The sequence below is a fragment of the Talpa europaea genome, assembly GCF_964194135.1.
Source record: "Talpa europaea genome assembly, chromosome: 8".
Lineage (NCBI taxonomy): Eukaryota > Metazoa > Chordata > Mammalia > Eulipotyphla > Talpidae > Talpa > Talpa europaea.
The window spans coordinates 25,096,588-25,113,999 of record NC_140075.1 but is presented as its reverse complement, the minus strand read 5'-3'; the positions used below and the strand labels follow the sequence as shown (position 1 = coordinate 25,113,999).

The 17,412-nt window shown below is 41.3% G+C and overlaps 1 protein-coding gene across 2 annotated transcripts in view; it reads left to right on the top strand.

Moving 5' to 3' along the window:
• Nucleotides 1-17,412, top strand: part of RYR3 (ryanodine receptor 3) — a gene marked incomplete at both ends in the record, with an annotated part of 506,236 nt that overhangs the window by 268,300 nt on the left and 220,524 nt on the right. For both annotated transcript variants that reach the window (XM_084241349.1, XM_084241348.1), the window contains 3 exons: nt 923-1,056; nt 2,472-2,713; nt 12,061-12,253. In XM_084241349.1, coding sequence (XP_084097475.1) covers nt 923-1,056; nt 2,472-2,713; nt 12,061-12,253 — 569 coding nt within the window. The remainder of the gene's footprint in view (nt 1-922; nt 1,057-2,471; nt 2,714-12,060; nt 12,254-17,412) is intronic.

The window sequence follows — 17,412 nt, the reverse complement described above, 5'->3', positions numbered from 1 at the left end:
GGAGAGGGAGCAGCAGTGGCTGGCCTAGGCAGTTTACTCCTTCACGAGAACACAGAATCTGACTGAAAGAGAAAGAGGACTTAGTCCAGTGAATGGGAAGGTGAGGGGTGGGGGCAGAGAGGAAACAGGAAGCAGAGGCCAGGGGCTCTTCATACTGTCCCAGCAGCAGGAAAAGAGGAACAGAAGTGACTATGTGACTGGTTTGGTAGATTCAGAGGAGACTTTGCCTCTCTCACAAGTTTGTACTCAGCCTAGCTAAGAGGAGGAGAGCAGGTGAGATATTTTTGAATATCGATTCCAGGAATATGAGTATCTTAGTTTTGGTAATCACAGTAAGAGACCCAAGGACCAGATCTGTCCTGCCCTCATCTCTGTGCCATGGACAAGATGTTCCCCAGCCTGCTTGATGCCAGGAGCCTTAGCCAAATGGGAATCCAAGTGCCTTTCATGAAGTTGTGTAAGTGCCTACTGATCTTGGGCTGAGGTCTGCAGGGCTGAGTGGGGGCAGATGGAGGATCTGCCAGCCCTCGCCCCTGCTCGTGTGACTGAGTGGGGATACTCCTGGGTTCTGTAGCCTTGGTTGCTCATCTCACCCATCCTGGCTCTCGCTAGGATGGTAACCTAGCTGGTCTGTCTTTAGCGCTCAGACTCTTACCCACCTGAACTGAACAGTGACCACAGATGACATACTTGGTTTGGAGGGAAGGTGCACAAGACGAGAACAGAGGGCCTAGAAGGAAGCCCAGCCTCATTTCCCCAAGAACTACATCTGGGCATCATTCACCCATACCTACTAGGTCCTTCCACCTGTCACCCAGCCCCCACCCTGCCCAGAACCCACTTCTTTCACGTGTGCTCCCGATCCATCGGGCCCTGCTGCTGTGCCCTCCTGGTGCTCCTAAGGTCTGGTGTCCCACTGCAGGTTCTGGATGTGCTGTGCTCCCTCTGTCTCTGCAATGGGGTTGCAGTGAGAGCCAACCAGAATCTGATCTGTGACAACTTGCTGCCCCGGAGAAACCTGCTCCTGCAGACTCGGCTGATTAATGATGTAACGAGGTAAGGCCACCGCCATTCTGAACGCCCATTTTGTCTCCAGACAGGATAGGAAGAGGGCTGATCTCAATTCCATGGCTAACCACCCATCCTTGTCACAGAAGAACAGGCCAGGAAATGATGTGTTCTCTCAGAGCCTTGTACCCCAACCCCTTAAGCAGACTTTCTCAAACATTTCCCTGAAGTTGCCAAGGGTGGAGGATATTATACCACCTGGTATATGCAGAAGCCTGAGCTGAAGCTCCATGCCTATGGACTGGGCTGGAAAGGGAGGCCTAAGCTTCCTCAGCACCTTTCCGCCTCAGCCTACTCCCCAAAGTAGGTGTGAGGAAGGAACCCCCCTCAGAAGCATAGAGCAGTCTGCAGACCTGACCCATCTACACTGACCATCTTTCTTTTAGGTATCTGGTTTTCCCTGCTCACCCAAAGCGGGGCATAGTCCTGTTAGTAGCTCTCTGAGTGATTGCTGGAAATACTTAGTCATCTCCGTGCTGAATACATAAAAGCCTCAAGCCCCTAACAAAGGTGCCTATCAGTCACTTCATGCTGTCCCTGCTTTGCTGTCATCTAGGTTGAATTTTTTTCTGCTTTACCCATGTACAATTGACAAATAAAATTGTAGGATACTTAGTACCAATGTGATGACTTGCTATACGCATACATTGTGAGAGGGTTCCCCCCACATTGAATGAATTCACACATCTGTTACCTCACATATTTATCATCCCCCATGAGAACATTTCAGTTCTACTCTTAATAAAATCTCAGTTACACGCAGTGTTAGCAACTCCAGGCACCGTATTCTATGTGAGACTCTCAGACCTTACTCATAAGTGATAGTTCATGCCCTTGTCCCAGCATTTCCCTAATACCTCCCCCATCCTTGCAACCTCTTTTCCATTCTCTGTTTAAACTTTCTTCTTTTAGATTCCACATGTAAGTGATACCAAGCAATATTTGTCTTTTTCTGGCTTCTATCCAGTAGTGAACTTAAGACATTCAAGAGCCCGTTGTTATTAATAATGCTTAGGTGAGAAAGCTTCTGTTATGAAAATGGGGTGCTGAAACCAATTTACCAGAAAATGGAATCTGAGTCATTTCTTTGACTTACAGAAAGACACAGGGACTGTAATCATGCAACGCTGTATGATGTTTTCAGCAGCTTTGCCCAAATTACTCAATAAATGTTGATTTCCCTGAATGAAATATTTTAAGAAGCAGGCTTTACACCTTAAAAAGGAAATAATGTTGTCCTGACACCTCCCAGTAAGAACTGAAGTGTTACAGAGCAATACAGAAAACACAGATTTGCTGTCACCTTGATTTTTTTGGGCCAGTGTCCCCTGTACTCTGGTTCAGACTAGCTTTTTCAGTCCTGAAGAGCCTGTGGATGCCATCTGTCCCACGTTTAATTTCAGTATTCGGCCAAACATCTTCTTGGGAGTGGCCGAAGGCTCGGCACAGTACAAGAAGTGGTACTTCGAGCTCATCATCGACCAGGTGGACCCCTTCCTGACTGCAGAGCCCACACACCTGCGGGTGGGCTGGGCCTCCTCTTCAGGATACGCACCCTATCCCGGAGGTGGGGAAGGCTGGGGAGGCAACGGTGTTGGCGATGACCTGTACTCTTATGGCTTTGACGGACTTCACCTTTGGTCAGGTGAGTACCTTGCTCCAACTTCCACCCTCATCTCTTGCTGGGGGAGGACCAAAGCTCAAATTGTTCAAGTTGAAATAGTTACTTTCTGTTGAAATGATACAGACTCAAGAATCTCAACTAATCAGATGGTTAGCTGGTAAGAGTGTCAGATCTTAGAGGAGAAGGGCAGCTTTTAGATCATGGCTCTGGCATTTCTAGCTGCATGATCTAGTGCAGATCATTTGACTCAGTGTCTGTAGCTGTACAATCCAGATTGCATAGGATTGTCAGGGTTATATGGGCAAATAGGGAAAGCAAAAGAGACTCAGTATTTACTGGATAGTGAGCTATCCACTTCTGGCGCATTTTTTCTCTCATCTGACCCTCTGAAGGTGGATAATATTAACTTCATGTTATATATGTGGAAACTGAGGCACAAAGATATTTAAGCAATTTATTCACAGCCACACTGGGAAGCATCCAGCTCTGACGAGGGAGTGTCATCTTGTCAGTGCAGTGCATCACTTCATGACGCATGTTACAAAAAGTCTGAATCTGTGCCTGACATGTGGCAGATACTAATTTTTTTTTAAAGATTTATTGATTCATGCATATAATAACCGGGGTACAGGCCAGATGCGTGGGAGTGTGAGAGAATTCAACAGAGACAGAGTGGGGAACAGACCGACTGACTGAAATACACTACTGAGGGGAGCAGCGGGCAAGACAGGAGAGGTCTGTGCGCCATGTGGGATTCTCGCTGGTGGGCTGGGATAGAACCCGCACTTTAGAGGCTGCGATCAGCTTCACAGTGCTGAGCTCAACCACCAGCGCCACCCGGGGAGGCCCCCAGATGCTAATTTCTTTAAAAGAATTGAGAACTTCCTTTTTTTCAGAAAAACATGGATGCTTTCCCCAAGCCTGGCCATGGCCTGTGCCTGTGGAGAAATGGGTTGGCATCTGCTGGGATAAAAATGCTAGAAGAACTATGAAATTTTCACCCCAGAACAAGACCACCTCTCCTGTCTGTCCTCCACAGTGAGCCAGATCTGTATCTTTTGCAAAACAGCAGTTGGAGACATTGTGTCCCTTGTAGAAATCGCTTATATAAGCAACTTGCAATCTCTTAAGGAACACACCATCTTCCTAAAATCCAGTGCAAGGGAAAAGTTGTCTCTAGAACACCTATGTATTTCCTTTAAAAACGAGGGACTGTGAAATCCACCAGATTTTCCTTCATCCCTTAGCTTTCAAGTTAAAACCACTCACTTACGTCCTGGTGGCATGCTTCCTGTAGTTGGTCTTCATTTTCCATTGGTCAGGATGTTTTTGTGTATGTGTGCTTACATACAATTTAAATATTTAAAAACTTTGGAGAATGGTATAAGTGTATTCATATATTTATTTACAATTATATAAGTCATTTGTGGAAAGAACTAGAAAGTCTGTGTCATGTTTCGTGTGTCCCTGGGTGGCAGGGTATAGGAAAAGCTAGTGAAACGTTGCAGGTTGAAATGGGGGTTGTGGGTGGATCGTCCCTGCTTGGCTCTTAGAACCCCTGTCCTATCAGGGAGCCACTGCCTCTGTGGCTATAAAGTGGCTTTCGTTAACCTCATAGCTTCCCAGATAGCTGTCTCTGGGTGGGGAGGTGATTTTGGAATAAAGGGTCATTGTGCTCATATACATCTGCAGCACCCAAATCTCATAGGATTCACTCAGTAAGAAATGAATGGGATTAACCCAAGAAAATCATCATCCATCTGCCTGCTGGCAGCTGCTCGGGCCCCACCATCTTATCACCATAAAGCGAGCATATTCTCTGAATCCCAAGCCACTCCTGAAGAAAATGGGCTTAGGAAGTATGAAGTACATCTGGACCCTTGGATGAAACAAATTGGACCCTGTCACAAATTAACCATTCTATTTTTTAAATTAAATTCAGTACGTCATTGTACATCTTGTACAATATTTGATTTCTCCCCTCAGGTGTAGTCCCCATAGTTCTCCCACCACCATATCACCTGTGAGCCATCCCCATAGTCCCTTGTGTTCTTCCCTCCCCTGTTTTGACCCCTCTTCCTTCCCCTCCCTTGCTGTAGGCCTCAGATCTACGGTCAACTTGAAGGTTTTGTCTTTTTCCTGAACCTTTTTTCAGTGTCTCTATATTCCTCAGATAAGTGAAACCATCCGATATTTATCTTTTCCTTCTGTCTTATTCACTTAGCATAATCCCTTCCAGCTCCATCCATGTTGCCACAAATGGCATGAGTTTATCTTTTTGACTGCTGAGTAGTATTCCATTGTGTATAAGCACATTTCTTGATCTATTCTTCTGTTTTGAGGCATTTGGATTGTTTCCATATCTTAGCAATTGTAAATGGTGCTGCAATAAACATAGAAGTGCAGAATTTTTTTTAATTATTATTTTTGTGTCCTTTGGGTAGATTCCTAGGAGTATAATAGCTGAATCATATGTTAGATCTGTTTTTAGTATTTTGAGGAACTGCCACATGGCTTTTCATAGCGGCAGACCAGTTTACATTCCCACCAGCAGTGTAAGAGGGTTCCTCTTTTACCACATCCTCACCAGCACTTACTGTTTCCAGTCAAACTAACCATTCTAAATGGAAGTTTACTCAGTCTTTTCCAGACTTTGCAGCACCCCTTGGAGAAGTTAGTGTACCCCTTTGTAAAATGTGCAGAGTAACTCCATCAGAGAATCAGGCAAATATCCCCCTCACTGTGCATCCAGAAAGGACTGCCCTCTGAACACCTGCCAAGTGTGTGTCATTCCCGGAGTGTATAGCACTCGGGAGTAAACAGCACTCCTCTCTGCCGCCTTGCCCTGCCTCCTCTGAAGGCTGGGAAGTGGATAGATGTCCCAAGTCCACAATTGCCTTCACGAGAAATAACGCTTACAATTAAAGAGAGGGAGAATGGGCATGGGACTCAGCTTTCAAAAGCTGATTTGGGCTCCCTGAATAGTCACACTTAGTATATCATGCCATAGAGGGAATTTGGGCCTCCAGCCCTCAGTCTTTCTTTCATGCTCACTAAAATACAGTGCTCCCTCAGATCTGGACATTATTCTGAATTATCCAACCAGCACACAGAGAACATCTGTCTTTTTGAAAGCACTGCAGGTAAAGATGTCAATGTGTGCTCCAGTTGAAGAAATAAAGTTTCTGCTAATGACTCCCACCAGGCAGCAGTGAATTTTGGGCGAGCCCATGAAAGGGTTATTTTGTGACAAGAAATGAAATGGTTACGACACTCCAGCTTACCACAGGAGGGGATGGAAGGTGGCTGGGGAGAGATTTTGGAAACTGGTCATGACAGTGCTTGTCCTTTTCCTGGAGATGTAAATGCCCAGATCCACTAGCTTTCAATGTATCTGTGTGCATAAATTAAGCCACTATCTTGAAGTGGTCGTTAAAGCACAGTAGATGTTGGGCCTCCCTGGTGGCGCCAGGGGTTGGGACGAAATCTGCGAAGCAATCCGCAGCCACTGCAGCACGAGTTTGATTCCCGGACGGCCAGGGAACAACCCACATGGCACTGCAGACCTCTCCTGGCTCGCCCGCTGCTCCCCTCAGCAGTGTATTTCAGTCAATCTGCCTGTTCTGTTCCCCACTCTGTCTCTGGTGGATCCTCTCACCCTCCGCATCTCTGGCATGTACCTGAGCTCTTGTATGCATAACTAAATAAATCTTAAAAAAAAAAAAAAAGCACAGTAGATGTTGCAGTAGTTGGAAAGAATTGCAGTGCCCCTTAATGCTTTGCAAATAGGCAAAGGCAAGAAGAAACAGCATGACTTTGGAGTTAAGCCTGGATGTGAATCCCCACTCTTGCAGTTGTTTTTTGACATTGTACAATTCACTTAACCTCTCAGAGACTTGGTTTCTTCAGATAAAATGATATAAGGCTTTTAGGAAATGTAAATGAGATATGAGGGCCATGAAATTCTTGACATACACTAGATACCTGGTAAATATCATTTCCCTTCCCTCATTGTCTTTCAAATCCACTGTAATAACAAAGAGCAAGTCCAACTTTCTGAATTCCTCTCTGGACACCATGACGGTAGCCGTATTTAATATTTTATTTTATATATTTCTTACATCATTTTTCATTTTTGCACAATGTATGCATTTTCATTTTGGTTGTATTCCCCCTACAATTCCCACCCCCCTCATTTTGGCCTTAATCCCTCCTCTCCTGTAGTGTGTCTCTGGTTTATAGTTACTTGTTGATTTTGATTTTTTCTTTATTATAATTAGCCTTTTTCCTGGTCCCTTGTTTAGATTTTCTAAATTCCTGCTATGAGTGAGACCATCCAGTATTTTTCATTTTCTTTCTGGCTTATTTTGCTGAGCATGATCCCTTCCAGCTCCATCCATGTTGCTGCAAACTGCACCCCTATGTTTATAGCAGCACTATTTATAATAGCTAAGCTTTGGAAACAACCCAAATGCCCAGAAATAGATGACTGGATCAAGAAAATGTGGTACATATACACAATGGAATATTACTCAGCAATCAAAAAGGTAGCTGTATTTTAAGGGGATATAGCTCTAATGGGAAGGAAGTTTCAGACTGATCTGGGGGTTATGAATGAACATTTTCTCTGTGTAGGGGAACAAGCAGCCATAATAGGTTGTCTTGGCCACTGAAGCCTGTGGAGTCACTTTTGAGCATCAGTTATAGAAATGTCCCCCATCTCCAACCTGCCCAACCCTCCCTCCAGAATCCCAGTGAGCTTCACTTCTGTGACTTCCCATTCAGTAATATATCTCTTTTCTTGTATGTCTCACTTTCCCTCTCCTGACAGCCTTGTAGCCTTTCAGGATTCTAGCCTTTCAGGATTGCATTTAGGGGTGATTGCAGCTCAGAGCAGCCTATAGAACATTACCTACAAGGGGGAAATTTCACATGAGGAGATCACACCTATCCCTTCCTTTGAACAACTTTTCCCTTGGAAAATCAAACTAAGCTGAGCATTCATCTCCCTAAGAAATAAATGATAGAGGAAGTGAATGAGTGGAGTAAATTTGTGTTTCCCAATTTATTATGACTTCTGACACATCAAGATCATTTGGGTGTCTTCTCATATTTGTAAGAGAAGCCTTCATCTGTCCCCTACTAAGATGAAGCCAGGAAACTGATTCATCTATCAAAACACACTCCAATGAAACTCAAACATTTGCAGCCCCAGAACTTTGGGAGAAGATCAGCTGGGGAGTTGTAGAACCACCAGCATTTTTTTTTTAGTATTTTGACTCTCTTTCCCAATGCCTAAGTATTTGTGTTTATGTTACAGTGCCAAGCTCTGCAGTGCCTGGGGCACTGGAAATGCTGAGTGTTAGGGCTTCCAGTTGCCTATATTACTCATCACATGAGACTAAATTCCACAGTAATATATCCTCGGGTTAATCTGAAAATGTGTGGCATATGATTACGTGGTTTTTTTCCTTTATGTGCTACATTTGGAAGGGCTTTTCCCAGGTTCCTGGTAACTTCAGATAGCCTTGAGTCTCTAAATCAGGGAATGTTTCTTCAGATGAGCAGAGGCAAGGGAATCTCTAACCTGCTTCAGTAGATGGTCTCTACATACTCCTCTTGTTTGGAGTTCCCATTCTCTTAAGCAGTTACGGTGACTTAGAAAAATTCTCTGTGACAACTCTAGTTTTCCTTTCTACAGCATTGCATTCTGTGGGTGGCGCTAAAGGGTTGAAGACATTAACCATGTATGAAAATGAAAAATTTTGAGCACCATCCTTTAATAGAAGGATTTATTGATTTCAGTAACTCAAGTGATTTTTAAAATCACTTTCTGAATTCTGTCCTCAATACTATGATTTTCCATGTTACTATTTCTTCCTAATATTATAAAAGATAGGATAATCCTAAACTGTTGTGCCAGCTTATCTACTGTGAGCTTAGTAGTTAAACTTTCTGGAGTTACAAAACCTAAAATAATAAAGAAGGTGTTTATCTTAGGTTACAACATAGCTGGCATTTTTCTAATCACTCTGCATCGAATAATACGTTTGAAACCCAACAATACCGTAACATTATTATGCTCATTTAACAGATGAGGAAACTTGGGTCCTCAAAGGAAATAACTTGCCTGTTGTCACAGTAAGTGACAGAACCAGAACTCAAGCCCAAGGTATCTAGTATTAGAAGTACCCATTAATTAGTACAAACACTGCCTCTGACAAGGTATACAGGACATCAGTCATTCATTCCATCAAAATCATAGGAAGTATAATGGTTCCTTTCAAACAACTACAGAGCATCGTTGCAGGCATTACAATGCCCACAGGCCCAGGTTTATATGGCAGGCAAAAAGTTAGCCTTTGAACTCAGCCCTCTCTGACTCCAGCCCCTGCTCAACCACCCCTGCTCCATGCTACCCTATTCAGGGTAGGAAGGGCAAGGGTCTTGTTTAAATGAAGGACCCTTCTGAAACATTTGGAGCCTTGAGAGCAGTAGAGCTTGCTTCTTCTAGATGGGAACAGATTAATAAGAGTATACAAAAGCAATCTCACAATGCCTTTTATAGCTTCAAAATCTTCGCACTAACATTAAAAATGAGATATACTATAGCAGATGACCTTTCACTACTTGAATATTAAATGAAATGGACTCTGTTATTCAGACTTCCTATCACCTGGCTCTAAGCAATTGCTAGGTATACATTTCCTATGCAGTAATTATCAAGTCTCTTTTGTTTCTGGATTATATTGGTTCCAACTCTGTGTTCTCTATGGCCTATGTCTTAAAAATAGGTTCAGACTGTGATTTCACTTTGCCTATAGGTGATCTGAGGGAGTGTTCCAACAGCACCTTCTGCTTGCTGTTCAGTCTCTTAGAATAAAGGAGATAAAAAGCAGTGTCATTTGCCACAGGCCAGGATAGCTCATCCTGGTTATTGTTTTCAACCAAGAGACTGAGCCAGACAAGAAAAATTCTCCAACCATGGTCCTCTGGAAGACACTTGGCAGCTATAGTATACTGAAGGCTAAATAAAGCTTGGAACCCAGTTTCTGAAAACATGCAAACACTGTTATAGATAAAGAATATTACCCCACAGGCCCAGAGCGAACTCTGGGAGCATGGCAAAACAGGCCCTGGAGTCACAGCTCAACACTGCCGGTTTTGTCCTACTTGATAAGATTCTCAGAAAAGTAAAGGACCTTCTGATTTGTATTTTTATCCAGCAATAATCTGGAGACTTGCAAATGTCGTTGTCCAACCTAGCATTTCAGTTGCTTCCTGGTTTTCCCAAATTTACAGAAATCTCTTAGGATTTGTTCAAACAATGACAGTGATATTTTCCAGAAATATTAAATTAATGGAAAAAGAAGCATTGAAAGTAGGGGGGGATTCTTAATGGGAAAAAATATTAATAATGAGACAATGACAGTAAGGTGTGCCAAGTTTTAATGTCACAGGTTCATAGCAAAACATACTTGAATATAAGGAAGAAAAGATTGTGGGACCTAGATAGCTAAGCTCCATAAAAGGAGCTAAGAGTACTCAGTCTCCCCAGATGGAAGAATTGGAAAAGTATCAAACTTGCACACTCTTTAAATTTGGCTCCGATTGGTTTTGTTTTAAATAATGTCAACAGACTGTAGGTCCTACATTCTCAGCAATGAAATAAGGTATAAAGTTGCAAAAAGAGCCTGAAGCCCTCCCAGACTTATTTGCCAGTATACATTGCATATATTATATGCTTTTGCATCATTACAGTGCGAGTAGTTCAGGTAGTAAACCTGGTCCTTCTTTATCCACCACCCCCACCATAGCACCTCCTCATTGAGCCCCCAACAGTCCGCACATTCCAGCCTCACCAAACTTCAGCTATTATGCAAATATGTTATACACCCATTTTGCATAATCTTACTCCTGTCTGGAATGCCCTTTTCTTTCTCATTTATTGAATAAACCTTTCCATCTTAAAGTCTTAACTTGCCCTGTGCTTCCAGATCAACTTGGCAACTCTCCTTACTTCCAGAAGGCATCTTGTATAAATCTTCATTCCAACATGTATGCTGATTGTAATTCCTTATTTGAATGTTTATTTCCCACCTGACTATGGACTTCTTAAGGGCAGGAAATAGGTTTTCTATCTTTGGCCTCCACTCCCAAGCCCAGTATTTGGCCCAGGGTACAGCTTCATTAGTGATTATGGAAGGTTGGGAGGGAATATAATTTTTTCAATCACCCAAAATAATAAGGGGGTACCTAATTTTTTAATTAAGATTATATAATAATATCTCTATTCTAAAATCCACCACTTAGTTTACAATGCATTACTAGAATATCAGTAACCACTGAAAACATTAAATATTTCTAAGCTGTGATTAGAAATATTACATAGCATAGATGTATATGTGCAAAATTTATAAAGAACTCACATCTACCATTAAGGGGATTTTTTTTAACTGCCTAGTCATGGCATGTTATGATGCCACTGAAATCCATTTCCTTCTGGCTATTTCATGCAATCAATTGTTTGTAATATATGTAAAAAAATCAAATACAAAACCTAATGTTCCAGTTTGGTTGAAAGGTGTGTATCTGAAAGAGTAGAAAGCATTTTTAATTGAGTTTTTTCCTTCATATTTTTCTGCATATTATGAACATTTGGAATTTCTGTAATCAAGAAACAAGATGTTTTAATCCATACTAATTTTCTTGCCTGAACTTTTAAAAATTATTTTATTGAAATAATACTGATTTATGACATGACATGGGCTTTAGGCATACATTATTATAAATCAGTGTCTGTATATACCACATTTTGTTCATCGCACCAACAACAAAAGGAATCACTAAACAGAATGACTGACAATGTGTTTCCCTGCCTATCTGAAAGAGAGAAAATTCTAAAGCAAACTATAATGCAGATAAATGACTTGATGACCTTGCTCTTTTTTCCACATTGACACCTTCTGCATTCAGTACTAAAGTGGTCATATTTTAGGGGAAAATAGAAGAAATGAGGCTTTTGGCACGTTCAAATAAATACACATGCACACACACAAACGGCAATTTGTTCATTACTTCAAACACCACGCCAGAATCTGAGCACACATTGAACAGGTTGAATCCTTGTTTATTCTCATTCCTGGCAGCTTGAGAATTTCCTCTGAAACTCATCTCAGGCTGCCCACTCACCAGCTTAGGAAATCATTTCTCATTGCTTAATCCACACAGGGAAAGCAAAGTTGAATATCCAGACTCCCCTGTACCATCCTGCCTCCCCACCGCCCACTGGTGGCCTATTGAGAATTTGCCGGGTGGTGAGTACCTCCAGAGTCCCACATGCTTTCTTCCTGTTCTTTGCTCACCAGGCCGGATACCCAGAGCTGTTGCCTCCATCAACCAGCACCTCCTGAAGTCAGATGATGTGGTGAGCTGTTGCCTTGACCTGGGAGTGTCCAGCATCTCCTTCCGCATCAACGGGCAGCCTGTACAAGGGATGTTTGAGAACTTCAACACAGATGGGCTCTTCTTCCCTGTGGTGAGCTTTTCAGCAGGTGTCAAGTAAGTTATGACTGTGATTTCATGAGAGTAGCTGTTACCCCGCCTTCCCACCACTCCTGTGAACTGGAGAGTATAGCAGTCTCTCAGGGATTTTGCCACCATCAGCCAAACTCCCCCAAGAGATGGTTAAAAGTGGAGAAGCATCTAGAGTCATCCATTCCATATATATTATCTTACTGAGTACATACCTCCTGCCCCAAGGTTATATTTTGCCCTCAGATAAATAGTAACATAAATATGATGAATTCTTTATACAAAATGACCATAATAATTACTAAAAAAAATTACTCATAAAAATTTGAAACAGTTAAAAATAATATCACCCATAAGTCCAATATTTAGCTATAGCCTCTATTGATATTTTGGTGCATTCAAGTCTTTTTAATCTATATAAGTATATATTTTTCGTTGGCATTACACTGAATATGAAATTCTACATCTTCCTTATTTTTCATTTAGCAGTAGGTAATGAGCCTTTTCCTCAGTCATTAAGTATCCTCCTTGAAACAAATTTTATAGCCAAATAATAGCCTTCCGCAACTCTGTCCCATAATATAGCCATTACTTTGTTGTTAGACTATCATGCTGGTTCAATTTTTATTTTTATGAATAAAATTATTAGCATCCTTGAGCATAACTCTTTGCATTTCTATTTAGTTTCTCCTAGAAGTAGGTCAGAAGTTGTGAACTTTTTAAAGTCTAAAATGATAATCAATTGCCAAACTGTTTTTTAGGAAGATTGACCAGTTCAGAATTCATTACCAACAATTCTGTAATCTTAAAAAAAAAAAAAAAAAAAAAAAAACACCTCTGAAAACCATATAATTTTTTTTTTTTTTTGGCAACTCATTTTGCAGTAAGATCTGGCTTGAACTCATTTTGTAGCAAAAGCTGTCATCAACAGAAATGACAGTTCTTTAGTCTTTTGTTTACTTGTGACTATTTACATGTTTAACTGCAGTGATATTAATATGTTTATGGGAAATAGACCACCCCCTAGTCGGTTCTATGTAATATATACTACACGTACTTACTTCCTTTTTTAAAATCTAAACAAAACAGAAGTGAAATACATCTCCAAAGTTGCACAGGATTTGGGCCTGTGGTACCATTTAAAGTAACATATGGGAACACCCAGCTGTGACTGGGTATTATTCATTAATTGCTATTGGTTACGTTTAATCTTTGCCAATTGAGAACAGTATATCTTACTAAATTCATGTTTAACCAATCTGGTTAAACATTTGTTTGTGCTTATCATTCTTACATATTAATACAATCCAGTATTTTGTTTTTGTGTTCTCTGTCCATCTAATATCAATTTGGGGGGGGGGGTTATTTTTATTTATTTTTTTGAATTTACATATTTTATTATTGTGTATTCCCCATAAAATTCCCACCACCACTTCACCTGTAAACCATCACCATAATCCCTTGGGGTTATTTTTGTATGTTAAAACTGTTAAACATTTGCCTTACTGATTGCAGATGTATTTCCCAGTTTGTGATTTACCTATCTCAACTTACTTTTCCATTGTGTTTTTGTCATTTCACAAAAGTAATGCAAGTCAAAGAAAATACCAAGAACCCTTAATCATAGTATCCAGAAATAACCCTATTACCTCTTTATACATTTCAATAGTTTGTATTAAATTGGTCTTGTACTGTGCATGCTGTTTTTTTACATACTATTCCTAACTATTGCGTTCATTGTCCTTCCCCTTGTACCAGTTGGATGCTGTATTTAATAAATTTAGCTTTATTATACCTTTTAGTATTTATAAGGCAAGACTACATTATAATTCTTTTTCCCCAAAATTTTCTCAACCATTCTCCATCCCTACCTGGTGAAAGGATCACAATTGACTGTGTGGTAAACTAGAATCAGCACAGTTAGAATCGCACTGGTTCCCATGGGTGCCATTAGGAATGGCCATGGAAGGTGGGCACATGTGGAGAGCTCACTCTTAGAGTTGGGCCCACAAAGGGACTATCTCAAAGCTCCAGAGTGATTGGATTTCTAGAATTACCGCACTGTGATAGCCTTCGGCACCTCATACAGATCAAGAAACCAAAAGATGATAAATTATATTTTCCAAAAGATGATAAACAAGTAACTACTTAGAAATCAGGAATTGCCCCTTGAAAATGATGTTCAACGTTTAGAATTTGACACAGATATGTACAATCACACTTAAAGATGTGCTCATGAAGATGGATATGATATTTTGAAATTAAACGTTGAGATTCTTATAACAGAGAATCCCTGTAGCACAAACCTCGACTCGATTTGCAAATCTACTCATCTCAGATTCATGTCAGAATTCTTGCATCATCTTCAAGGACTATATCCTCAAGAATCCTTTACCTGTGTTTCTCTGTGCTGAGGATATCTCCATGAGAATTTCCTGCCAATTTTCTTTACATGTGGTGTAATGGCATTCCTTATTTGATATCTATATGGAGTATATAGGCAGTCACCATAGCACAAAGAAAACTGATGAGAGCATAGATCCTCTGGCATTGGGGTTCCCCCCTCCACTCCCCAGAACAAAGAGAAGGGGTAGAAATCTAAATTCAATAAAACAGCATTTGAGTCATCCACCCGTTGATTCAGTACTTTCTCTGGAGAAACAAAGTCACTCAGAGCTGTCAGTGCCCAGCTCTGACTTGCCTGAGTTGTTTTTTTTTTTTTTTTTTAATTTTCTAGAGGCATGTCTTATTTATTTATTTATTTATTATTTGTTTGTTTGTTTGGTTTATACATGCACTGGGTACAGTCAGAAGCGCGGGAGGGTGAGAGAATTCACCAGAGCCAGAGCGGGGAGCAGAGCAGGCAGAAGGACCGAAGTACACTGCTGAGGGGAGCAGCGGGCGGCAGGAGAGGTCTGCCATGCCATGTGGGACCCTCCTCCAGTGGCCGGGGAGCAGCCGGGGATTGAACCAGGGCCGCAGAGGCTGCGGGCAGCTTTGCAACCCAGCGCTCAACCGCTGCGCCACCGGGGAGGCCCCCTTGCCTGAGTTTTTAATGGCTTTGGTCACCCAGCATTGGTGGCCTTTACTGCTCTGTTTTGAGCACATTCTACTCAGAGCACCTTATCTGACAAAACTGCTTAGCCAGAAGTCAAGGCTCTGGAAAAGAGGTCTTTTCCAGTCTACTAGCTGATGGACTTCCCCATGTATTGTGTTAATAGAGAAATACACATCTGAGCGCTCGTGTTACATAGTGATTTTTAATCATTAAGTCATTCCTGCACTCTCCCTCAGGTCCATTAGATGAATTTTGCGTGTATTAATTTTTGTTGGAGGGGGGTTTTTTTTCATCGTCTCTTGTCAAAGAGCTGCAGCTAGCAGGTGAGGAAATAGATGATTGCACAATAGCCCACATAGAAGATGTTTCTAGCATCTCGTGGCTGGGTCAGCTGATCATGTGTCCTCAGTGAACAAGAGAGAAGCAAAGTTACAAGATAAGACAAATGAGATGTCTAACCTATTTATAAGGCATGAGTGTTGAGAGAATTTAAGAAACCGATGGTCGAGATGAGTTGACTTGCAGTCAACACCTTAGGTCTGAGAGCTTCTTGCTTATAGCAGCTGAACAGGTGGCAAGCTACAGCATGGTGCCAGTGGGCTCAGTGGCTCCCAAGCCTCCTTTCTGTGAAGAACATGTCAGCTCTGACCACTCCAGTTTCAGTCCAAGAACATGATACAGTCTAAAGAGAGATGGGATGACAGTTGCCTGCATACTTGGAAAAATACATTTTACTGAAGTAGATCCAGTCCATCACATGGTGTTCTGCAGTCAAGACCATGCTGGTCTTGTGTTGGAAAGTTGGTTTATTTTTACTTATGAGCAAATGAGATCAGCGTGGTCATGTGCTATGGAACAAGAGGTATGTTGTGAGAAATGCATCTTTTGGGTGGTTTGGTTGGTTGTGCAAATGTCAAAGAGTATGATTATGCAAACCTACATGGTCTGGCCTCTTACACACCTAGGCCACACTAAGAGTCCACTTTTGCAGATGCGCTCTGTCCCTGAGCAGAAAGCCAGGATGACAGCCCAGGATATCACCTGGGAAAGTATGATTTGATGCTGAAACTCAGTGGTTCCTCTCTCTATTACTTTAGTTTAGTTATACAAAAAGCTCGAAAGAGAAACCAGGATGTTAATTGCAAGTTAATTAAAGCATCTTATTGAAAATAAATGTGTTGAATAATATAACTGAAAAGAAATTACTGTTTTTACCCAGTACTGTAGAGAACAGTAACAGGTTTTATGGCACCTCTCCCAGCAAGGTGCAAGGTTATGCCTATCTAGATAGATTACTCTCTCATTGTAGAGGCATTCAGAATTATTTCTCATATTTATTTTTAACATCTGTGTGGCTTCTACTTTAGATTTCTCTTTTACCTGCCTATTACCGTCTATTTAATGGTCTTTACTGAGGTCATTGTTTTGTATTTGTGACCCCACAGTTATTTTTATAATTACAGACTATGTTATTAATAACACCCGATTAAGATGTCCCTGCCAGCAGTCACCGAGGAGCAAAAATCTTTTTCAATTAGATTTACCCACAGTGAATTTCAAAGGCAGCTTGAGTAATTACTAAGAAAATCCACAAATCAATATGTGCTATTTTCTCTAACTATTATGAATGTGCCTCCTTGATATTCTTCTCAGTGAGGTTTATTTGTGGATGGTATTATTACTACAGTAGGCCCTCAATATAACAACCCTGAATGTTATACGACAGAATTTGGGATGAGCCTCGTGTAACTTGGAACCAAAGCAGATGTTTGAGTTACTTAGCTGCCAGGAAACACTTCTTCAAAGGTGGTCTCACCCTGCAAAATTGCATCATGGCTTGAACCACACGGGATCTGTTATTCAGCCGCCCAAGCATATGGTAGAATCTGGACGCTGCTTTTGATTTGCAAAAATTGATGAGCTAGTAGCTATAGTAGAACATGTTTTATAGCTTTAGTTAAATTCCTCATAAATGTATTTAATCGTCTTGCATAACTCTTTTACCACCTCTTCCTAATTTATAGAAATAATATCCAAAGACAGTGCGTGTTTGTGGTTGCCATTTGTTTTCTGTGGGTATCCACCAGACTTGGCTAAAATTCAGGTAACCAACTGCTTAGCTGTTTCC